We start from the raw sequence: 24,989 nt of genomic DNA, 5'->3' as shown, positions 1-24,989 counted from the left end.
GAGACAGTTCTGCTATTACGGCCCCCGTTCTTTGCCCCCCCCCAGCATGCTTTTCATAATGTCAGCTACAATTATGCAGAATATATGTTGTTTGTCTTGTTACAGATCTAATTAAAGTCGAAGTCAACTTTATGCAGATACAAATCCTTCAGCATGCACCCAACCATTTAATTTGATAGATGCAAGAATAATGCTGCTTCAATATGCCAGCCATCTTAGGGGGTATAAATTGGAAAACGAACAGAAAATGTCAACCTTCCTTTTAAGAATGATTATATAATTGCACATTGAATGTGCAAAGCACTTTGGAAAGGAAGACATCAACTCAGGCCCCCACACATAATACAATGTGAATTTAGATTAGCGTGAATAGTCTTGGTCTGTCTCTGTGTCCCGGGAGAGGCAGAGGTGTGTTGCCAAAACTGCATGGAAAAGGGGGCATAGTACTGCACAATCAAAGACACCCAGCAGGGTATGAGAACATAAAAAAAGAATGTGCATTGAGAAAGAGCTGATGATGCGAACCTGTAGTGAGGTGGGGGTAACTGCTGGATGACATCATGGATTTTGACTAATCGTTCTTCATCTGTAGCAGCAGACACAGCATCCTAGAAAGGAACAAAAGCAACAAACCTCAATGCCGTGCATTTGCTGCAGGGTGCCACCTATCTGGGTGGCTTCAGAATGCTGTCCTGCTAGTATGGCAATTAGCATGGAAGTCACAGTTCAATGAGGCTGAGAATGAACAGACACTTTCAGTATCCAATGTAGCAAGCATGGCGTTGCAAGGCAGGTATTGATCCTACATTAGAATGCAACAATATTATTTATTGCTTTAGAATTCCACCCTGACTGCTACTGGTTAGGGAAGCGTATGTGCAGTTGTTCCCTATTTTAACCCTCACAACAGTACTGCAACAGAGACTGATTAGCCCAAGGTCACCCACTGAGCTATATCATTTGGTAGGGGATTTGAACCCTGGTCTCTTCAATCAAAGTTCATCTGGCACACTGCACTGCTCTGACAACTGAGCATGCTTCCCTTTGAGGTTGGAAGAAATTGACCTATATCGTTGGAAACTCTAGATATCCTTGAGGCTTTTCCCCCAGATCCTGTTTCCGGGGGCACATCAAGCGCAAACGATAAGGTCATGAGTTGCACCGGAAGAACTGTGGATGAATACTCATGTAACAATTATATACAGGAAGCGTGCCAGTTCTTTAGATGGGAGTTTAATTTAGCTACTGTTAAACACAATGAAAAGGGGAGATATTTTTGAAGTGTGACTCACACTAATGCTGCCCAGGCAGTAAAAATAGGAGTCCCGTCTTGCACTTACTGAAAATTTCTCATAGAGCTGATAGGTGAGCAGAGGATTTGGGAGCTCTCGGAAATAGAGCTTACAGAGCGAGCCCACACAATGTATATCTTGAATGTATACATCTTTTGTCAAGTCAGGGATTTGCTCAGAGTCAAACTCATGCCTGGAGACAAAGGGAAATAAAGAGAGAGAAAAGAGGATAATATATACTCAAAAGTTGAAAAGGACTTTGTTTACAGGAAGAAACAAATGCCTCAAACCTCAAGCCACAAAAATCTGTGGTCCTACAGGTTCACATTTTTGCTAGTTTTAATAGCTTCTTGGGAGCCATTTTAGTTGGCTATAAAACCACCAAGCGTGCTCAACAATCAAACTGCCTGTAATCTGGAACACTCCATGAAATTGATTTCATGATATATACTCAACGTTCATGCAGCCAAAATTCAAGCAATTCCAATTATTATATGCAACAGATTTCTGGCTAGGTAGAGCTCCCCATCTGTCAGAATGAAAATAGCATTTCCTTTCAGTCTGAAGACCTAGAAAGAAAAATTGTGAACACCCATGGCCCTGCAGATCCAAATCACTGTATGCAGATTCTGTGCAAGCCAAAGAGCCAAGAATCACATGAGGAAAATTCTTCTGCAATGGCCTGTCTTGATGAGAGAGCCATTCAAAAAAAAAGCCATCTACAGAGGGCCACAGATGGCAGTGTTTGCTCCATGCTGCATAACGTGTCTGGAAATTGCTGTTTCAAATTAGCTAGGTTTAGACACACAGGAGCTAATATGGTGAGTCAGACAACTGGGATCAGAGAAGAGGCAACTGCTGTTTCTGAAGCCTGCATCCACAAGAGCCATAAATAAACTGCAAATTACTTGTTATCCCACAGTCATTCTGTATTCTGAAATAATAGATTGTGGCCTCAGAGCAACACAACTGGTTTCTGTCCCAGCCAATGATACTTTTGGATTCATGGAAAAATACACGATACGTCAAAAATTAAGTGTTTTAGGAGCAAACCAGAAATAAATTCTCAATGGCATTCAGCAGCAAACCCCAAAAGTGACGTTAGCATGTTTGAGACTTGAAATCACAACACACACAAAATTCATACCGTAGTTTCTGGATATTCGATGCAATCCCAGATAGACGGTATATTCCATCCACAATGCCATGCTTTTCAATGAATTCAGTGCAACTCTTGAGAACCTGAGGGACTTAAAAGCAAAAAGCAACAGTGTTGGTTGACCATTAGATACTCTTAGCATCACGTTCCCAGATTCTTCCTGGCTACACAGATAGAAAGAAGCCCTTCGAGAAACTACACAGGTAAGTGATTTCTTAAATATCTTTTAAGTACAGCTAGTTCAGCGGGTGCTTCTGTTTTCTGTTAAGACCAGACTGAAACCCAAATCACTGCAATGTGTGGCTTCAGATAATGAAATACATGTTGTTCCTGTTTGCACAAAGTCTAAAGCAGCTGTCACCAAGCCAGCCAGCTTCAGCTGTATGCTTCCTCATGCCTCCAGCACTGAAGGCAGCAGTAGGACAGGCTCAGCTAAGCTACCACAGAACCAACTGGGCTACCCGCTCCCTCCAAATCCTTAAGTTTTGTAACTTGGGGCAGTTGTGACTGGTGGACTGCTTGTGGCAGCAGTGCTGGCTAGATGCATGTGTTTAACTTGAATCGCAAGTCTATGATTTGGCTTGCTTTGAGGTATCTGCCTTCCATTTGTTTGGGGTTCAATATGGTGGATTTAGTAATAGCCCTTTGGATTCAGGTTCTGAGATTCCCATTTGTTAAATGAGCAAATATTTTTTAAATGCTGCATATGTGTGCAGTACACATGACATTTGACATATTGACTCTGTGGCTGGGTTCATTTGCTTGGGATATCTGTTCTACGTTCAGTGTTGGAAGTTTCTTGTGCCTGGGACACAATTGTGTCAAGAAGCCCAATATCCTGCACAGGTGATGTTGCTTGATGGCAGGACCTTGCAAGTACATGCAACAGATGTGCACCTTTAGAGAATTTTCTGCCACTCATGCCACCACAATGATGCCCACCTCACCTGCCATGTTGTATCCTTTCAGTGCATTTGGGAGGCACAGTGTGAGGTCAGGAACTCCACCTCACCCTTTGGAAGAGCGGCAGTTTCATGATGATCACAAAGTTCAGCCAAAATGTTTGTACCCTTGGCACCAACCCCAAGCTACCATGTTCTGTTTCCTGATCTGCCATTTTAAACTGGATTGATCCTTCAAATCACAATTTTTCAATGGCATTGACCAGATTGGGCCATAGGTTTTTGGTTCAAAGGCGGGGAGCTCTATCATAAAAGTCTACCCTTCTGCTGACTAATAAACACTAACAGCAAATTCCACCTTAAATTTAGTTTAACTTTAACTTTATAGACTTGTATGTCTGCAACAGAATGGAAAAAACAAGGTAAATCACATCTACAAATTGCAAAACAGTATGTGCAGTTAATATGTAACTGAAAAACTAGAACACAGATTAGGATCAATTGCAAGACAGGTACTATTAGACACACATTAACATTCCATTCAATATACCAACCCTGCTGGCTATTCTGCACAATTGGTTTCCTGCTCTATATCCCTATCCTCCATGTAGGATGAAATCAGATTCTCCAGTCAAAACATCAGCATCTTTTAAGCATGCGTTGTTTTGGTTAAAAAATGACCACTCCACAGACACTCAACTCCCCCCCCCCCCATGCCATTCCCAGGGAAGTTTGCTTATTATTAAGGGATTCATAGGAGTTGAGGCAACATCACGGAAAAAACTACCTAAGTTATTTTTAGTTTTACAGTGGTGCCTCGCAAGACGAAATTAATTTGTTCCGCAAGTCTTTTCGTCTTGCGAGTTTTTCGTCTTGCGAAGCACGGTTTCCCATAGGAATGCATTAAAAGTCAATTAATGCGTTCCTATGGAAACCGCCTTCAGACCAGGTCCGGGGAGAGTCTGTCCCCCGACCTCTTCTGAAGGCCGGCGGGGGGCGAAAGTCTTTGCTTCCCCCCCGTCTGCCTTCCCGGGACAGCGGAGACTTCTCCGCTGTCCGGGGGGATCTTAAAATGCTGGCGGGCATTTTAATTCTCCGCTGTCCCGGGGTGATTTAAAAGCCCCCGGGAAGGCAGGCGGGGGGAGCAAAGACTTCCCCCCCCGCCTGCCTTCAAAAGCCATCCGGGATAGCGGGAAGCGCTTCCCTGCTATCCCGGACTGCTTTTAAAATGCTGGCGGTGGGGAGCAAAGCCTTTCAGCCCCCGCCGGCCTTCCTGGACCTCTTCTGAAGGCTGGAGGGGGGGGGAAGGCTTTGCTCCCCACCGCTAGCATTTAAAAGAGGTCCCTGGAGATTTGCCTATGGGCTTTCTTCTTGCGAAGCAAGCCCATAGGGAAATTCATTTTGCGAAGCGCCTCCAAAACGGAAAACCCTTTCGTCTAGCGGGTTTTTCGTCTTGCGAGGCGTTCGTCTTGCGGGGCACCACTGTACAGTATAAACCTTGCTTTTCATCATACTTCTAAACTATAACATCTCCTTTCTAATTTCTAAATCTAGTCCTTGTCTCCAACACTTTGGATTTAAGATCCTGATATCTTCAATTCCTGCTGGATTCACACTATAACCCAAGTAATAGACCATAGTAAGGTCTGGCATAAAATAGAGATAGGATAGGATAGGAAACAGTTTGGAGTTATAAGACTGACCAACATATTAGGAGGTGAATTAAAGGATTGAACACAAATACAAATAATAATCAACACTTTCCCTTTTCTGTTTAGCTCCTATAATTCTCCTTTAACAGGAGGCTGAGGCACTGTACAAAAAATGAAGCCACACATAGTACAAGTTTCCCCCTGGTCCCTGGCATTGCCAAGAACACCTGCCTGCTCTGCCTAATTGAAGCACCTTGTCACAGAGAACGATCTCAGCAGGCGTCCAGGCCTCTTGCCCCCCAGGGTTTCCTAGCCTTATAAACAAACAGCATGGTAGTGCTGTATTTGTCATAATTAAATTTCAGGAGCACCCTACTGTGACATTTAACATCAAGCCAAAGCAGAAAACAGAAAGGGGACAGGGTGATGGGGTGCAGTCACTGCAATATGTTCAATTCACTGGCTCATTCGCCATGCAAGAATGGGAATTAACATTGAACTGACAATGGATACAACAGCCTCATTTGCCCTCCAGGTACCACTAGTTGACAGCTAATTCTTTAGTTTAATTGTCACAATGGATAAGAGGACCTTGTCAACATTCAGCTGTGCCAGAAATGGCCAACTCCAAAATTCTTCGAAACAGGTTTGTCCCAATCATGTTTTAACTGGGTTGTACTGGGCTCCCTAACAGAAATTAAGATACCCACAAATATGCTTGACTGATGCTTATGACTAAGTAGGCTTTTGTTCATTTAAGACTCCCTATTTGGGAGTCCCTATTCATTTGAGGGGACGCAGGTGGCGCTGTGGGTTAAAGCCTCAGCGCCTAGGACTTGCCGATCGAAAGGTCGGCGGTTCGAATCCCTGCGGCGGGGTGCGCTCCCGCTGCTCGGTCCCAGCGCCTGCCAACCTAGCAGTTCGAAAGCACCTCCGGGTGCAAGTAGATAAATAGGGACCGCTTACCAGCGGGAAGGTAAACGGCGTTTCCGTGTGCGGCTCTGGCTCGCCAGATGCAGCTTTGTCACGCTGGCCACGTGACCCGGAAGTGTCTCCGGACAGCGCTGGCCCCTGGCCTCTTGAGTGAGATGGGCGCACAACCCCAGAGTCTGTCAAGACTGGCCCGTACGGGCAGGGGTACCTTTACCTTTACCTTTATTCATTTGAGACTCCCTATTTCTATTTGGGTTCTCTCTCCCCCCCCCCCCCGCCCATCTCTAAGAAGGATGATCAGGCATGATCAGTTTAATTACTTGTGAGAATCCATAGACTCAAAGTCCAATCCTGGACTGACAAATGTAACTGCACATATTACAAACTTATATAATAGTGTATGTGTAAAGATGTTGCTCTTTAAACCCAAGTACTGTGGTACCTTGGGTTACAAACTTAAGTCGTTCCGGAGGTCCGTTCTTAACCCGAAACCGTTCTTAACCTGAGCCGCGCTTTCGCTAATGGGGTCTCCCGCTGCTGCCATGCTGCTGGCACACAATTTCCGTTCTCATCCTGGGGCAAAGTTCGCAACCCAAGTTACTACTTCTGGATTAGCGGAGTTTGTAACCTGAAGTGTTTGTAACCCGAAGCGTTTGTAACCCAGGGTACCACTGTAATGCCCTTTGGCGCTGATCTCTCCATCTAAGTTTGACTGACCCAGTGAGCTCCCAAGTGAGGTATCTATCATACATCCTTTGCTTTGTACCGAAGGATGAGGCAATCTTTGCAAGAGGCTTCCTTGTTCAGTTAACTACAACCGTACCTTGGAAGTCAAATGGAATCCATTCCAGAAATCGATTTGACTTCCAAAATGTTCAGAAACCATATTGTGGCTTCTGATTAGCTGAGAAAGCTCCTGCAGCCAGTCAGAAGCTGTGGAAGTCCCGGCGGACGTTCGGGTTCCAAAAGAACGTTTGCAAACTGAAACAATCACTTCTGGGTTTGCAGTGTTCGGGAGCCAAAACGTCCAAGTTCCAGAGCGTTCGACAACCAAGATACGACTGTATAGGGAAGTATTTTTTGTCTACATGAAGCTTCCAAATGGGCCATGTGTCCAAACCGACAAAGTATGAGAATGAGGGTTGTATTCAATGAAGCGCTAAGAGATTGTTCCATAAGTGCAACAATTTCTGCTTCCTGGTTTACTGATCTCCCCTTTCCACCCCCTCTCCTACTTGCTGTTCTGGGGGTTCTGCCTACCCTCTGGTACAGAGTTGGGGAATGTGGGGGGGGGGAGTCCTATTGCAATAATGGAAAATATTGTTCTGGCTTCCTCTGGTGTAACAATTTAATTGAACGCTCCCCCCAAAATTCATGCTATTGATTGCAATCATACAATTGTGGAGTTGGAAGGGACCACGGGGTCATCTAGTCCAACCAAACTTTCCAAAAGACCCGATTTTAATCTATTTGCTTATTAATAGGGCTTATTCCTCTTCAGCACAACCCTTAAGGTAACTTTCAGAACTCAAAAACACAATACAATATCCTTGATTTTAAATGGCATGTAGAGAACATGGAAGCCTTCCAGCAGATTAAGATGGCAAAGATGTAAGACAAAGGAAGGGCAAAAGCATGATCACTTTTAATCTGTTGTTTTGTGTTTCCTTTTACATTCCAATAAATGGGGGAGAGCTGCCAGATGTCATGTCATGTCGTGATCTTATCCTGGTCTTATCATGATACCCAGCTAATAGAAAGTCTAAATTAGATCACTATGCTGATAGCCTGATGCTGACAGAATGACATCTGTAGTCTTCTGACTGATTACAAAGCATAAGCATTTTTGTTACATACACAGAAATACATGGAAGCGCAATTAACAGAGCTCAAATCAAGCCAGAGGCCTGGATTACTATTTTCAGTTCTTCGGTTTCTAGGCAACATGCCATCAGTGTTTCCCAGATACATCCCCGTCTGCAGAAACCTTGATAAATTTAAACATGGTGAGCCTGTGGGATGCTGAGCACCACAAACATCTCCTGCAGAGAGATAAAGCAATCCGTTTGTGTTTTCTTTCTGATGCCAAAATGACTGTTCCTATTTCTAGAAATAGAAGTGGAAATTAAGGAATAAAGAAGAATTAAGGAGACAACAGTCCTCTCCATTAAGCTGCAAGAGGAATGTAATGTCTAAGCATCAAAAATATCCCTGGAGGTTTCAGAGATTTTGCTTCATTTCACCACATTGTGGAACTTGAGTGTGAAATGGGCCCTGGGCCCTGGATGTAAATAGTGTCAGGTGTGGATAAGGACTGTGTGGCACCCTCCAAGCTCTGGCCAAAGGAGGAAACACCAGGAAGGCAATGAACAATCTTAAGTGGGCCATGTGGCTTGGCACTTTCCAATAAAACATTCAGTTCAGTTGTTCCCTGGTCTGAAAAAGCTGAAATTGTGGTGACAGGTCACCCAACAGCTCCACTGCTTTGCAAGCACAAGTGAAAGGGATTGCCACAACCCAGCTACAGCTCCACTAGGTTTGGCCCAATGCACTGAGCTTGCAATGGAGATGAGAACAACCCAGTTAACCCACGGCCATGTCTACTTCCTGAAGATCAACCCAAGGGGATAATAAGCTTCTATTAGATACTGCAATCACTGTTTGTGGGGCTTCCCTTGTGCATGATCCAGAAGCTGCAATTAGTGCAGAATGCTGCAGCATCATTGTTGAAAGGAGTGAGGCCTTGTCAGCATATCACACATGTGCTCAGAGAGCTGCATTGACTGCTACTGCTACAAGTTCAAGGTGTTACTTACTATTAGTTTATAAAGCCTTTAACAACTTAGAACCAGTTTACCTAAATGATCACCTTACCCTGCATGTGCCCACTTCACTGCTCTGATCAGTGGAGCAGACACTACTACAGGTGCCACGTAATACCCATTCCACATTTGTAAGAAATCCATTGTTTAATGTAGCAGCAACTACACTTTGGAACTCCCTGCCTATTGATATCAAGCAGGAGCCTTCCCTGTATTCTTTTTGGCACTTGCTGGAAACATTCTTGTTTAGGCAAGCCTATCCAGATGCTTAGAAAGCTGGTGTGAATTTTATTGTGTTTTGGTATTTTATCTTTTTGTATGTTTTAAAGTATTTCTTGTATTTTTTCTTGTTTTATCTTTTTGTAAATGGCTTTGAGGGTTTTTTATTTTAGGTTTTTCACAATCAGTTCACAAATTTTATGAAATAAATAAATAATTTTGAACTGCACAGCTGCTGCCTAGGAACATGTTCCAAATAGCAAACTAGCTGCTCACACTGAATATTTCAGTTTACTCAGATCAGATTCCCTCCTCTGTTTTGAGACTGATATGCCTCTTGCATTTTAAGAGTCCAGGGGTTCTCAGTCTATTGCTGGAGTAAGAATTATTTGTTCACCCTGGGAGACCAAGGCTGCCCACCAAGTTCTGTTGAAACAGTATCATTTTCACAATGTCCAAGCCAGGGCCATTTGGCCAGTTAATGGACCATGCCATACTGAAATGCTGCCACTCAGCTGAATTCCATGCACCGGCATAAAGTTAAATCATCACTTGAAAACTGGAACAATCACTGTAAAGCAAAGTGTAGTAATACATTTTGAATCTAAGTCCATGTAAAAAAAGAAAAAGAAAAAGGCAGAATTGTGGATAGCCAGAAACGTTGCTCTTGAGTAAAAGGACTTAAAATGGTCGACTTTATTTGGACTGTGCTCTGTACTTAACCTGTATTTTCACATAAAGCTGATGAATATCACAGCCGCTTCTATTTTATCACTCAGGTATTGCATTTTTTATGTTTACAATGAAATATCATCCTATTCTTTCTATTAGTTCCCAGACTTAACCAGTTTAATTTCAGAAGCTTGATATTAAAAGTGCTTATGTGAATAAAACTGCCTATATCATCTTCAGGGAATGTTATGTTTAAATTCTACGCTGTTCCAAAATGTCACCTCCAGCTGGTGTTTCATGAACATCCTGCCATCCTAGTGTAGATGACACTATCTATGCTGTTGTCTTATAAGTATTGATTCGTATTCATTCGCTGTAATGAACTTCACAGTAAGCAGTAGTAAAAAGCATTCCCAAAGCAGTAGCATCTCAAGAAAACCCAATGCTATAATGAACATATACTTTAGGACAAAATTTAAGAATTTGGACATCATAGCTCCTTGCTGTATTTTTTTTTTTAAAAAAAGTTTGGAATGCTGGATCCTGTATTCAGGCTCAGGAAAGAGCCAAAAAGAATTAAAACTCAAGGTACAAGTAAATATACAACAACTAGAGCTGGACTGAAATCTGTCAGATTAATTTCATAGTAAATTAGGTAAGAATTTTGAAGGCAAGAAAAGCAGTCGCCCTGCATAGTTATTAACACCATGAGAATGGTGGCTTCAGTTTACCAAAATCTAGGACACTTAAAAATGGGCACATTACCATTCAAGTGATTTCAAATGGTTTTAGATCATCTTTAACCTGCTCTAGACCTTACTCCATGCTGCTTCAGTTTCTACCAGAACAAAATCTAAGAGGTTTATTGCTTAATAGAGATTGGCCCACCCCTTTTAGAATTAAAATGCACACTGTTTTAAAAGAAGAACGGTCTAGGTAACTGTAACAATCGCTGGCAAGAGCAACATTATGGATTCCATGCCATTATATCTTGTAAGAGAAAAGACTGAAATGAGTTTGTAAAATCCAAAATGACTCAGTGAATTACCACTATGCCATGTATGTTTAAGGCTTCTAAATTGTAACAGAAATAATATTAGTATAAGTAAAATCCATTCAAAGACTGGAATGCTTTGTAAATACAGACTGTATATCTTTTGAAGACAAGCCTTTAACATTGCTTAAATCTTCCTAATACATTGCTTAAATTTACCTTATCACAACTGCATGCATATGGGCTTTGAACCACATAATGACTTCCTTTCACAGAATAAAGAATTACCCAATTAATAGTTTTCTTTTGGGTCATTAACAGCACACTTTTCCATACGCTGTGAAGCTGATTTTGCAGTTGTTTTACATAAATAGGGGGAAAGGGGCATAAGCAGGTAAATGTTTAAAGTAAATTAAAGAACAAGAGTCTCCTGTCAAGCCTTTTGTCCTCTGTGCTTACTAAAAACATATATCAACAATTCCTATTAATTTCAGAATAGAAAAGAAAGCATCACATCTAATTCCCAATGGGAGCCAATGAACATGCACAGAGATGATGCAATACAGAATTATTATCGCAACACAAAGCAGTAAACAATGAAGCTGCTTTCCATTTGTAGGTGATGCTAAAAGATTCTCACCAGTTTCTTTTGGGCAAAGCGCTGTTTAACTAGGCCAATGGAGGCAGTAATTCTGAGGTGAGCTGCTGCCAACACCAGCTACCAACAAGGGGAAAGTAAAGAGACCCCAACCTAGTCAGGGGCTACAATATGCTGACAGAGGTTGCACACTATAAAACCACCAAGCATGGCAGGTGGCAGCAAAGCAGAACAAATTGGTAACCCCAGCTGAATGACAAACCGCTACTCCTCAAGGAGTCTTGGTTTGTTTCCAAGTGTTTATTCAGCATAGGGTAGGGAAATGATGTTCAAAGCTAAAGAAACCAAAATACTGCAACTATTTCAAATAAATATTGATCAATATGATTCAAGGAAACAACTAATGCCCAGCTTAATCACCAAGTTGTTAGGATGGAAAGCAAAGCTGGTATTTAATAACCCAAGTCTACTGAAGTTCTTGTTCTCCCTACATAATTTCCAGCCTGAGACAAAATTACATAAAGACTGTGCCACAGGTATTTCATGGCATCCTTGTAGATTCCACCCACATTTGATATGTTACAGCCTGAGTTTCCCAGCCAGTGGCATGTCGTGCTATACTGCAATGATCCTGCGCTTATGTGAAGACGCTGCACTTTTGACATGACCACTCCCAGAGCGGCCTGCCTCCCCAAACAGCCACATCCAACATGTTGCCTCAGTTACTTTAAGCTGTTTGCTCTGTGATGGTGATGTTTTAGGCAATCTGGACAGCATTTGAATCCAATCCATTGACTGCCTATCTTGATCTAGGTGGCACTTTTAACTCCACAATTATTTGTTACAATGCTACATGCAGAGTGGGTAGAAAGGAAAAGTGGAGCTGCGTCTTTCTGTTTGGCTATAGCTACCTAAATAGTTTGGGCAGCCAAATCTCCATTTACATGGCATTTCACAGAATGACAGAGAGGCAGCTACCAAGCCAACATGGTGCAGTTTAGAAGATAATCTCAGCAATCCTTCTTACTAAAGTATTCAAGTCTTCAATAATCCACTAAAGTGAAAATAACTGTTACGGACAGGGTATGAGAGTAATATACAGGAGCTCTCTCAGAAGATGCAATAGCCTGGCCTGAAATTCTGCCCATGGTGTCCTAAAATCCAGTTCCCTCTCACTTTTGCAGAGTTCTGAATTGACTCATTTTCTTCCTCTACAAATGAAGCTCCAAAATTCAAGTAATAATTCACAAGGGTGCTTTCAGAAAAGCACATTTGTCATGCTGCATTTCATTTGCTTCTAGGATCATCCAGTCTCACTACCAATCCTAGAACATTGCCGGTCTGTGCATGCTTTCTCCTAGAGTTGCTTGGTTTTCCTGGGGTTATATAATCAATGCTGACATTACAACATTGCACCCATGCCCACCCAAATCAATTTGATACATGTGAACTATCATCTTTCCAATAGAAACTTTGGGAAACATATGACTCATGTCCTGGATTCTGACACAGTGTCAAGGGAAAAAACAAAAGTCCAAAATTTATGCAAGGCTACAAACTGTGCCCTGCCATTTAAGGTTCAGCAAAAAATATCTTGGCAAATTTTAGTGCCTGTCATGGTGTAGGTCTTCATCCAATTAAGCACTTGAAACACAAACTGAAATGCAAGCAGGTAATGAGTTACAAGAAAAGCCCAAGGAACTGCAAATACACTGCAAAGCTCCCAGGGGTATGAGATCACCAAGCAGCAATGTAACATGCTAATTGTATAAGTATTGACACAAATATTATTAATACTCAGGACAGAAGCAAAGCACATGTTTCAATGGATGATGTAATCTTTAACTGGGTGATTTTACACTGAAGTGCTTAGCTTCTGAAAAGAAGAAGCCATAAAGAACAGAAGCACCATCAAGACACTACAGAAAACACCCAAGAAGCAGCAATACACAATGCTTCTTCTCCTGAACCTTTCTCTGCAAGCTGAAGTCAGTATAATTACAGCAGTACACACTCAAATGTTTTGAAAATGTTTGGACTGTTAACAGACCAAATGTGGATTATTAACAGATTGTCCAGTCTCAGGCAGAACTGAGACCTATCAATTTCATTATAGACTATAGTACTTCAATATGCTCCTGGATTTATAGGAGAGGTGCAATGAATTATGTGTTTACCCACCTGGGATAATCAACAGTTATCCCAAGGCAAGTTGCTGAGTGAAGAACTTCACATGCTTCTTCCCAAACTCTACTCCAGGAAGGAAGGATTCTGCCACAGTACAGCAGTTTGGATCAGATAACCTTTTGGTCCATGTTGAGCCTTTAATTCTAGCTGTCTGTGGCTCTAGTCTTCTTATCCATTCTAATGTCAAAGTACAGCTACAGCAAACTCAGATTTTTGCCCCTTTGCCGTTACCTCTTAAACAAAAGTTGGAAGATATAACAAGATGGACTTTGATGTGTGATGTCATTCAGTTGCCCAGATTATTTATTCCAAATATTTTTCTTGAAAAATTAAAACAGCAATAACAATGCATCAGGGAGGCGACATTTTATCCTTGGCTACCGTTCAGATGTCCTTAACTCCTGGGGAAAATGATTGGCCTGATTCTTTCTTAAATCATCATCATGAGGACAACCTGCCTCTGTGAATAATCTCTGACTGATGTCAAAATAATAAATTCACTCTCATATACTCTATGTAACACATCAAACTGTGATATTACAGAAGTGCTGGGTGCCAAGGCAGGATTAATATTATGTCTTAACTGCATGGAAATCTTGGACTGCACTTTCTTAAGAAGAATGAAGAGGTAGATGCTATAGGTGGAGCATTGTAATGGCTCAAAGAAAAGTAATGCTGGTCAGATCCAAATTGTTCTTTTAGAATTTGCATTGTAGGACACTCTTGAGCCAAAGCATAACATTTTCCTTACTTACCATCATGACCAGAGTTGAGAAGATGTTCTCCAAGGTCGCAGCCAAATACCCTCTCTTTTAAGATCCCACGTTGCTTCAGTTTCTGTTTTGTTGGCCGAGACTTCATGAATGTGCGCAGGAAAGTAATAAGCTTGCCGTGTTTCTTTGACACTGTAAAATTGAAGGGAAAATCTCATTTTGTGGCCAGATAGACAGGGAGGAAGATGTATAATACATTATTTCACTGAACCACAGTTCATTCTTTTCAAAATCAACCCCTATTACTACCATGCACATATCTGATCAGTTTCTGCAACAGTCTCCTCCCTCTTCCCTTATATAAGTGATTCAGGGAAATCAAAATCTGTAATGGAAGACAGAGTTAAGATATAGTAGGACAATAGTTTTAATTATTATGCTCTCCCCATCTCAGCAGTCTGCTTGTGCTTGGTATTTCGTAGCTTTCAGTCTAGTGGGGAGAAGAGGAAAGGAAGGAATGGGTAATGCAGCCCATATGTTTCCTTATGGTTTCATTTCCCGCCATGCTTGCAGGCTAATCCTTTCATGTTAATGCTTTTGAACAGATCAGTGGTGGGACCCTGACAGGTGAGAAAAGGGAACAAGCATTTCAGAGAGGAAGGAAACTCACTCCTGTACCCTGTGCCCTGCCATAGCATAGGTTCTCTGGCCAGTCTAGTTACTGCCAAGTGTTGGTCTGCCTTTACACATGTTTTATACATGTTTTCTTTATACATGTTTTAAATGTTGCTAAGCAGGATGTCACATCAGCTAAGTAAGAACTCTAAACTTGAGACTGGAGGTAGGAGCACAACATCTAGCCAGGGCCCCAAATTAGCATAACAAAAGGCACATTAATAGGGGGGATTGAATAAAATCACAAAACGATAAAGCCTCCCAAGGTTCTAACCTATGGAGAAGAATTTTCTTTAAGAGGCATACTTGCTCTCAACTTCTTGTACTGTTACAGAATGATGCCATCACAGAATTTCAGAGTTGGAAGGGACCCCAAGGATCATCTAGTCCAGCGCCCAGGAATGTAGGAATCCCTGCTACAGAATCCCTGACAAGTTGCCATCTAGCCTTTCACAAGAGCTCTATTTAGACTTCCAAATGACAGAGAGGCATATTCAGTTCTGAGAGTTTGGTCATCTTGGACCCAGTAGAGTCTCAGAGTATTCAGAAGGCCTAAAAATTTGACTTTGGGGCCTTTTCAAACACTGGTTAAGTGTTTCACAACAGTCCCCTTTGGGTTCCTATTCATTCTGGGATGGTAGTGTTTGCTTTAACAGTGACCCTAATGTTATTGGCATATTGCACTGTTGACTCAAGTATGTGTCATGCATTTTATTATTTTCTTGCTTATTGAAATGTTTTTTACTGCAGAGAAAGTGTGAATTTTGTATTATGCTTTTTAACTGAATAGTTATTTTTAATCCTTTTTATCAGTTATTAACAGCATTTTTATTTATGGACAATTTTTAATATTGTTTCATATTTGATTTTATTGTATTTGTTTTATTAAGTTTATTGATAGACTCGTTTGGCTTCTTTTGGTAATGAAAGGTTCAAATACTGAACATGAAATAATGGAATTCGATTTTTGAATAAATACAACATTACTTTGGGCAACAGTGATTGCACTGTTGGTACAACCATGGGCATCTAAATTACCATCAGTCAGTAGTGACAGTAGTGAATGGAAGAATGTTATCGAAAACAAAATACACCGAGTGACCAGGAAATAGGAGTACATAATTGCAACTGCTATTACACCAGTAGTTAATGACTCCAGCTTATTGATTACCACCTTGAGAAGCATTAAATGATTCCACAAATGTTTCTACAACCTATTAGCCAATACAAACTCCATGTTCATATGGCCAGGCAAATAGCAAGTGTCAAAAACAAAGAAAGCATAAAACGCCCAAGTCTCTCCCACTGTAAAGACTGTGATGCTCTTCTTGACCTTTAATGTAAAAGGGAGTACAAGTTCTTAGTTGTGTTTTCCAAGTTCCATTGAATTAGAGACAATGCAATTGAGATTCATACACGTAGCAATCACCGCTTGATGAGAAGGAAATGGCCCTATGCCAAAAGGTGAATAAACTTAGCATTAATTTCAGTCGGTGAACAGGGCAAAGCTGTTCCATTTTAACTTCTTCTTTGAGCTAAAAAGGAAAAGCTAAGCAGTGTCTTACAAAAGATGCCTGCTCACTCTTACTAAATTGCTTTTGTTTGCAAGCAATTCTCTAGAGACATTCTCTTCAAATAAAAGCCACAACATGAAGCCAGTTGCAACAGGACTTCCTTTATCTCCAGCCTTTTCAGTCTCAGGAAGCTATAAAGCAGTAGTACTGGCTATCAGGCCTTAAGAAAGGGGCAAGTCTACCATCTGGTTAACAGAACAGAACCGAAAAGAAAAGAAGAGAAAAGAAAAGAGAGGTTGGTGACAATCAAAGCACAGCAAGATAAAATACTCTTGTGAGGAAATAGCCATGGTTTCTTTATTTCAAGTGGCAAGATAATATATACCTGCCAGGACTCTCCAATATTAGGCAACTAACTGGGGATCCTAAACTGTTGGGTGCCGACAATTCCAAAGCAATGATACTTATATGCCAGGCCACTATAATACAGCATTTCAACATATATGTATTATGACAATACTATGAAACAATAATTTAATACAGAACAGATGAAAAGAAAAATATGCTGAAGGTTATTACAATGAGAGTATCACTCCGAAACATACCCGAGTTCAAAACACACACTGCAGCTTTTTTTTGTCAAATGCTGTTATGTTTTACAGCAGGGATTTACAGCAACCCATCACACTGGGTCCCAAGTACATCAGACCTTGGCTGCAGTCAAGGTGCTAATCGGCAACATTTTTGTGCTAGCTGGCTGACTACAAACATTACCTTTTGCCTGGGTATTTTATGAACCTGACAAAGATTAAAAGGAAAGAAACAGCGAGATACTCCCACCATCACTTCAGAAAAGCTTGAAAGCTTCTCTCCCACCCCCACCCCCCGCCCCAATATATCCAGTTCCAGTTAAGTGTCTTGGTATTTGTGCTTCTCAGATTTGGCTGTGTCTCCTAATCTCTTTTCAAGGGGAGCAGGGGATGATTGCCTGGTACTCCTAGGTTGCCAACCAGGAGAAATTGACTCTACTAACGGTGGTGGGCTGGAGCTTAAGTTTTCCTCACCCTGATATACTTAAATTGAAAGGGAAGATACCAAGGACTATGCCAAAACAACTAGAGTTTTGTGGCTAAACAAATTTATTATGGCATGTGTTGTTGTGGACCAGAATCCAGTTCACTAATTTTATATTTTGGTCTGAAAAGTAATATCCAAATTCATAATAGCCTCTATAGGTAATATATCCTAAAACACAGTATATATAGGCTTCTAAAAGGTAAAGGTAAAGGTACCCCTGCCCGTACGGGCCAGTCTTGCCAGACTCTGGGGTTGTGCGCCCATCTCACTCAAGAGGCCAGGGGCCAGCGCTGTCCGAAGACACTTCCGGGTCACGTGGCCAGCGTGACATCGCTGCTCTGGCGAGCCAGAGCTGCACACGGAAACGCCGTTTACCTTCCCACTAGAAAGCGGTCCCTATTTATCTACTTGCACCCGAGGGTGCTTTCGAACTGCTAGGTTGGCAGGCGCTGGGACCGAGCAACGGGAGCGCACCCCGCTGCGGGGATTCGAACCGCCGACCTTTCGATTGGCAAGCCCTAGGCGCTGAGGCTTTTACCCACAGCGCCACCCGCGTCCCACATATAGGCTTCTAGATAATAGCAAATACAGTAAGGGTGCAATCCAGTACTCAAGATACACTAGCTGAGGGACTGCAGTAGGAGTAGCCAATGCAATGCCCTCCAGATATTGTTGAGCTCTGTTGCCGATCACCCCTGGCTGACTTGGGCTGATGGGAATCCAACAATATCTGGAGGGAACCATGTTGGCTACCCCTGAGAAGCCCCACTACACTGGCAGAACATGATATGTCGGTGTCTTGCAAGATACACCTGTGCAGCTGTGCTGATGGTGTGCCTGTTGCACCACCATGACTCTGCTGGAGTAACATCCAGAATGAAATTGGACAGGACAAAGGAGGAGTAGACTTAAGTTGAAGTCCTATGTACCCTTAGGTCCCAAACACAGTGGAACTCTGTATCAAACACAAAGCTTGTGTAAGGAAAATTCTCCCTTTCAATTTAATAGAAAAATTAAAAGGAACAAAAGGCACTGCCTCCCATCTCTTGCCCCAACCGCCCCGCCCATGTTGCCATGACCAAGAACTGGATTTGCCATTAGTCTGCAGCCAACCACAGCACACCAACACTTGGATATCACTCCGCAACAAGGGAGCTGTAACATTAGACAAAAGGGTACATGGCTGAATCATTCTGGCTTAACGTCATGTACTAAGAACATACAAGAGGTCTCTGAGGAAGGAATCAGTGCACAAAACAGCCTGCCAGCTAAACACACATGGAAATAGCATTTTGCTGACACTGCTCTTCCTAGAACCCTCACAGTAGGTAGCCTGCCTCAGGTCTCCAGACACCTCTGACCACTCATCTAACATGGTGATGTTGCAATGAGGTCATGAAGATGACATGTTGTAAAGATGACCTGGCAACCACAGATCATACAACATTCCTACAATAGGGAGGCAACAGCAGAATACTCTATGCAGGTCAGTGAAGGGAGGAGGAAATCCGGCTACAAAGTGTCTCCCATATTTCCTCCCCCAACCAGCTGCATGTGAAATCTGTGTCTTGCCTCAACTGTACTTAAACCTTCTCCGCCATCAGCTGGGAGCAGTCTTCCCCACATGCAGGTAAGTTCTCTGCTGATCAAGGCCAGGAATTCCACTTCAGCCTCTGCCACTTCTGGTCAAACATGCATGAGTGCTTTTCCCTTACTGAATCACAGTCAGGGTGCACAGAGCAGGGCAAAGGGGCATAAGAGTTCCACCACAGTCCTACACAGGAAGGTCTAAACATCTCACAGGTCACTGCAATTTCTTCCCCACTCCAGGATGGGGTGGGGAGGTTGAGCCCCAACCATGGACAGAGCACTCAAGTAGCAGCAATCATTCTTCTCTCCCCGTTCCTCACACCTATTCTGCTCCTACATCCAGGGAAGATGAGTTCCAACTTCTGACAACTGATTCTCCCTCCCTCCCTTTTGCTCTGCACAGTTGTGTGCACACCCCAAGGGAGACCCACCCTATGGCCAGTAGCAGTGACCAAAACACACCACAAATGTTCCTCTGTAGGGTTACCACTCCTGTCAAGCTCCATATCTAACAGTTGATGCCTGTGTGCATAGAATGGGTGCGTAGCCTAGAGGGGCAAATCCATCTGCTGCTCTTGCTGCCCACTATTTGATGGTCAAAGGGGCAGAAACCCTAACAAGCCCATACACGTCTATTTTACTTCCAGAACTCACTCCATCCCTGATGCTATTCAATAAGGCTCTAATTTTGCTGTTTCTTTGCTACAAGCGATTGGCAAATACGGGCCAATGGTGGGTTTTCTTCCCATAGTGGGTCATGATCCCCTGCCCCAAGGGAGATGTTTGGGTGCTGTGCTATATGTCCTCTCCTTCCTTCACACACACATCATACTTTGTGAAAAATTTATGGCATAAGGGAAACCAAACATCTGCCTAGAGCTCCTGGCTGCTGGTCTCTTCCTGTCTGTGCCACAGTATCTTACACCATGGAAGGTGTTGTGGAATCGTTGTAACTGGCAGGTTGTGTGTGGGATGTGATGATGCCTTCCTGCCAGCATGGGTGGACTGGGGCCTCCCATTTCTAGCCATGTAATTTCCACAACTTCATGCCATGTAATTTTTACAACACCACCATGCTGACTAGGGGGGGCGGGCACTGGTGTGTTGCCATGGGTGCTGGGAGTGTGGCTGCCACTATTGCTCTTCTCTGATTTTTGAAGTCACATTTTCCTCCCACCTCTCCATTCTCTGGGATGGATGGATGCAGGACAGGGTGGCTGTTGTGTCAGAGTAGTGGTAGAATATGTCTCCCCTTTTGGCATTCTCAGGGGTTAAGTTCCTGTGAAAATGTATTCACACATCTTTCAAAAACATACAGCAACTAAAAGCTCCATGAAGCACATGGGGACAAGCATGCCTTTTCAATCCACTTTTAGGATCTAGTGACAATTTCACAAGAGTTCACAGATGAATAAAGTCACCTACACCATACCACTATTGATTAAAAAGGCATTTAAAACGTGTCCGTCCCTGGTTTGGACTCCTGATGGCAGTCGGATTGCTAACACAGGATTAGTAGCCTAGGAAAGAAAATCTTTCCACATGCAGAATGACCCACATTCCCAGCTCACGGCCAGCATATTGGTTGCTTTTCCTGTTAACGGGTGATTTTACCCCCCTGCTGTGAGGAAAATGTTATGCTAAGGTCAAAAACTAGAACATGTGCAACTGCAGGGATTTAAGCTGATAGTCTGTTTAGGAGCAAAGTCACAGGAGAAACAAGAAGAGGATTCAAAGTATTACTTTGTTCTAGCCTTTGCTCTTAAGTGGGTGGGTGGGTGAAATTCTGGTGACTGATTTAAAGGGAAAGAGGGCCATAAATAGCTAAATACGAACAGTCAACTGTTAACCAAGGCTGTGGGTATGTTAACGTTTTGTACCAGAAAAATTTGAATTTTATACTGACTGTAAGTTATTCTAATTAAGCAATTTAACTTATTTTTTATCATTATTTATTAATTTAATTTAATTTAATTTATATACCACCCTTCATCTGGAGAACTCAGGGCAGTTCACAAGATAAAAATACAGGATAAAAGGCTAAAATAAATAGTTAAAACAAAAACAAAACAAAACAAAACAATATCCACCCCTTCCCCAAGTTATTTGCTTCTGCTAGTTGAGGCTTAACCAGCAATGCAAGGAACTGATGTCCCATCCCATGGCCATTGCAAATTCTACCAACTCAGGTCTGGCTCCAGAGCTAAGGACTGTAAGTTTACTCTGAACACATTTACAGCAGAGAATTCAGGGTGCTGAACTGTGCGCCCAGCACAGAGAATGAGCACGTTGTAATGTACCTGTTCCTAAGCATGGTGTGAATTCTCTCACCATGAAACACATTTTGTTCTTGAGCCAGAGAATTTACACCATACACAGAAACTGTGCCCTTATAATTCCACACAGCATGTGTCAATCATGACTGAAGCTACACGTCTGTCAACGCTGAGGTCAGCACCTGACAGAAGAACAGGATTAGCCATGTAATGCATTTTAAATCTTTTCCCTCTGTCAGATGCCCAGCTTTGTATTGATAGGCATGTGCAGTTTCAGTCATGACTAACATATAAGTGTTGACATACAGTAGACTTGCAGCTTACTCATGATTTACTTACATGATTGCAACTCTGGGCGAGTGACAGGAAACTAAATAAATAAATGGAGCGCGGAGGAGAAATGTTTGTTTACATGACAACTTATTTCACAATAGAGTTTTCTTTGACCCATCTTAATATGCCTGTTTAATAAAAAATATAATTATGCAGTCACATATTAATACAGTAGACTTGGGAGTTATCATTTATTATTATTTAATATATGCTGCCCTTAATCTGAGGATCACAGGGCAGTTGACAATATAAAAGCACAAAAATACACAACATAGCAACAAACATAAACAATATTGTGCCCTTCAACCATTTTTGGTCCAAGTAGATAACATCTAGGATTTCTGATAGGAGCTTGGCAGCTCTGGTCAGCCTTCTTTCCTATTACAGTCCCTTTTTTTATAGAAGCAGCAGCAAGAAGAAATTGTGAGCAACATCCAATTCTCTTGCAGCCCGCTGAGTACAGCAACTTGACTGCTGTTGAAATAAAGGCATAATACTGCCATAGTTTAAGCCAGAGGAAACAAAGCAAGTATAGGCCCAAGTGGCTGGGGAAACTCATAATAAATTATTATTATATTCATATTGACTTGTATGAATATTACTGCTTGTAATATCACCCTGTTAAAAGGTTTATTCTTGGCTACAGCTCAAGAACTTAACCATAAGCCCAGGTTCAGATATGATGCTAGGCCAAACCTTGGATTAGTGCAGTGTGGTGCAGGAGCAAAAAAGACCAAGGTGGAGCAAGATGACCTCTGCAGTCTTGGGAAGCCATTGCTGTGTTGTGCAAACAAGGCCATGTTGTCAAATACATGAGATTTCTATTTTCAATTTTTTTAAATATAAAAACGGTATCACTTCAAAGCAAGATACTATTAATATATGACAGCACTTTAAAAGTGGCAGATTTTGAGATGATGCAAGAGGGCCAAACAAAAGTACTGAAGTTATACAGAAAGGTATAACTAGAGTTCTATGTCCATCCCACTGTGGATGCGATGGTGTAATCAAGTCCTAGTCTCTCTTATCCTAGTAGCAGTTTTCAGCTACATGTTATAATCAGGTTTAATTAAGCCTTCTTGCTGTGTTATTTTGTAGCTTGATAATCTAACATTCTATCTGCACCGGATCTCTAGTATCTGATTAAGAAGAGCTGAATGCTTCATCTATCAATAAAGAAGTGTTGTTCTACTGTCAATCGTACTTTGGGAATAGAATCATAGACTTGTAGAATTGGAAGAGACCAGGAGGGTCATCTAATCCAACCCCCTGCAATCCAGGAATCTTTTGTCCAACGTGGGGCTTGAACCCACAAAACTGAGATAAAGAGTCTTATGCTCTACTAACTGAGCTATCCCAGGAAGATTGCATCAGTATTTAATGAAACATGCCCTAGCAAGCATGCCACTCAATGTCTCAGTTGCTCAGAAAAAGCTGGTTGGAGCCTTGGATCAACAATGAAGTCATTTCCATTACAAATGAGCACTGAGCTAAAACAGAGAGCCATCAATATATTGATTGGAAGGCAAAGTCTGCCAGGAGGTAATACAGTAAAAGGGCAAGTATCCTTAAGAAGAGGCTCTACTTCTCTTAAATGTTTTACAAAAACCCTCTCTTGAGCTCATTTCTACAATCAGCCATAAGCAGAGGGAAGAAAACATCAGTCAAAGCGAGACAGCTTGTTTTTTTATTAAATAAACTAATTAGTTAATTCAATGAATTAAATTCAAATACAAATCAAGTGTAGAATCATCTTCGAGAGCAATATAAACCAATTCACTAAGCACAGCTGCATGAAACATTTTTAAATTATCTGAGTTAAGACTATACTTTAGTACATTTATATCCCATCTTCCACAGAGCTGAAGGTGTGGGCAGTTTTCTTTATCCTCATGTCCAGCCTGCAAGGTAAACAAGGATGAGAGATAGTGACAGGCCAATGAGCTTCAGGGCTGAGGTGGGGCTTGAACCTGGGACACAGGCTAAAAATTCTGGCCACTACACCACATTAGGTTGGGATCTGAAACAAAACTATTGAATCTGAGGTCTGCATTCAGACAGCATTTTACGGTATTCCTTTTTCCTGATGTTTCCTTACCTGTTCATGCTTAGAACAGAGTGGTCCTTTTTGGTGGCCCTGCTAAGTACCAAAGGAGCGTCACTAGTGGCAACAGCCATTCTCTTCCATTTTATCTCTATGCTCCTTCTACAAATCCAAGTGAAAAGCATAACATTGGGTGGGGGGGCAGTGCTGTGGAGGAAACCCTGTCTCTCAATTGGTTGGTGCCAGGCTGACAGCCAATGGGTGCAAAGAGAGGACGGCCCCGTATAGACAAAGGCAAGCTGCAATTGGCTAAGGTCTGAGGAGCGGGGGCTGACTTTCAACAAGAGCATGATGACTTGAATTCAAGGTCATGGTGAGGCTTTGGTGCTTATCATTAGTTTTTCTTTCTCGTCAGTGTTGGGCACCATGGCGGTGGCTGCAGCGACAGAGGTGAGTCCCGTGTATGTTTGACGCGCAGCTGGAAACGCGCAAGGTGCAGGGAATGAAGACATTTGCCTTGGCGGCTATCGGCAGCCCCACAGGAATCTCATCAGGGTGCTAGAACTACAACTCCCAGTGTGAATTACAATTAAACTCAAGTGCCCCCTCCCAAAGTGCCTTTGGAATGTGTGTGTGCTCTCCCTATGTTTTAATTATATGTTTTATTTGAAATTTATTAATTGCATTTATATCACACTGTTTCCTCCAAGGAGCCCAAGGTGATGTACATAGTTCTAAAATTCTTCTTCTTCTTCTCCTTCTCCTTCTTCTTCCTCTATACCCTGCTTTTTTATCCTGACAGGGACTCAATGTCTGTGTTATTAACAAAAATGCATACATGTGTTTGTGTCTAAATATTGTTTAATAAATCATAAAACTAGAAAGTTGGAAAGGATCCTGAGGATCATCTAGTCCAACCCTCTGCAGTGCAGAAATATGCAGCTGGGATATCAGGGATCGAACCTGCAACCTTGACATTATCAGTATTGTGCTCTAACCAACTGAGCTACCTCAATTTCTTAAAGAAATATATTAAATCTATTAATTGTGTGCATATATATATATAGATTGTGTATATTAAGTAATATATTGCAAACACTTTCAATTTATGCTATGGAAATTTAATTCAGCGTGTGGCCTGCGGGTTCTGTGTTGAAGTACTTTTGCAGCCCACTTGGTCTGAGAGGTTAGACCACCCTGGTTTAGAAGGAGCAAACAAACTGGGTTATGTAGGAAACAGCCCTCCCCAACTCTTTATCCTCAGCAGTCAACATTTAGAGGTATACCAACACTGAACCTGGAGCTTGCATTTACTTGTTTGAAATAATAGCTACCTC

The 24,989-nt window shown here is 42.0% G+C and overlaps 1 protein-coding gene across 7 annotated transcripts in view; it reads right to left on the bottom strand.

Moving 5' to 3' along the window:
• The window catches only part of ARHGAP32 (Rho GTPase activating protein 32), a 204,860-nt gene that overhangs the window by 18,531 nt on the left and 161,340 nt on the right, over nt 1–24,989 (bottom strand). For all 7 annotated transcript variants that reach the window (XM_083714264.1, XM_083714267.1, XM_083714265.1 and 4 more), the window contains 4 exons: nt 14,186–14,335; nt 2,440–2,542; nt 1,341–1,485; nt 526–608 (listed from right to left, as the gene is read on the bottom strand). In XM_083714264.1, coding sequence (XP_083570390.1) covers nt 526–608; nt 1,341–1,485; nt 2,440–2,542; nt 14,186–14,335 — 481 coding nt within the window. The remainder of the gene's footprint in view (nt 1–525; nt 609–1,340; nt 1,486–2,439; nt 2,543–14,185; nt 14,336–24,989) is intronic.

The sequence above is a fragment of the Podarcis gaigeae genome (assembly GCF_964106915.1).
Source record: "Podarcis gaigeae genome assembly, chromosome: 15".
Taxonomy (NCBI): Eukaryota; Metazoa; Chordata; class Lepidosauria; order Squamata; family Lacertidae; genus Podarcis; species Podarcis gaigeae.
Note: the sequence above shows the minus strand (reverse complement) of the source record. Positions and strands in the feature narration are given on the sequence as shown.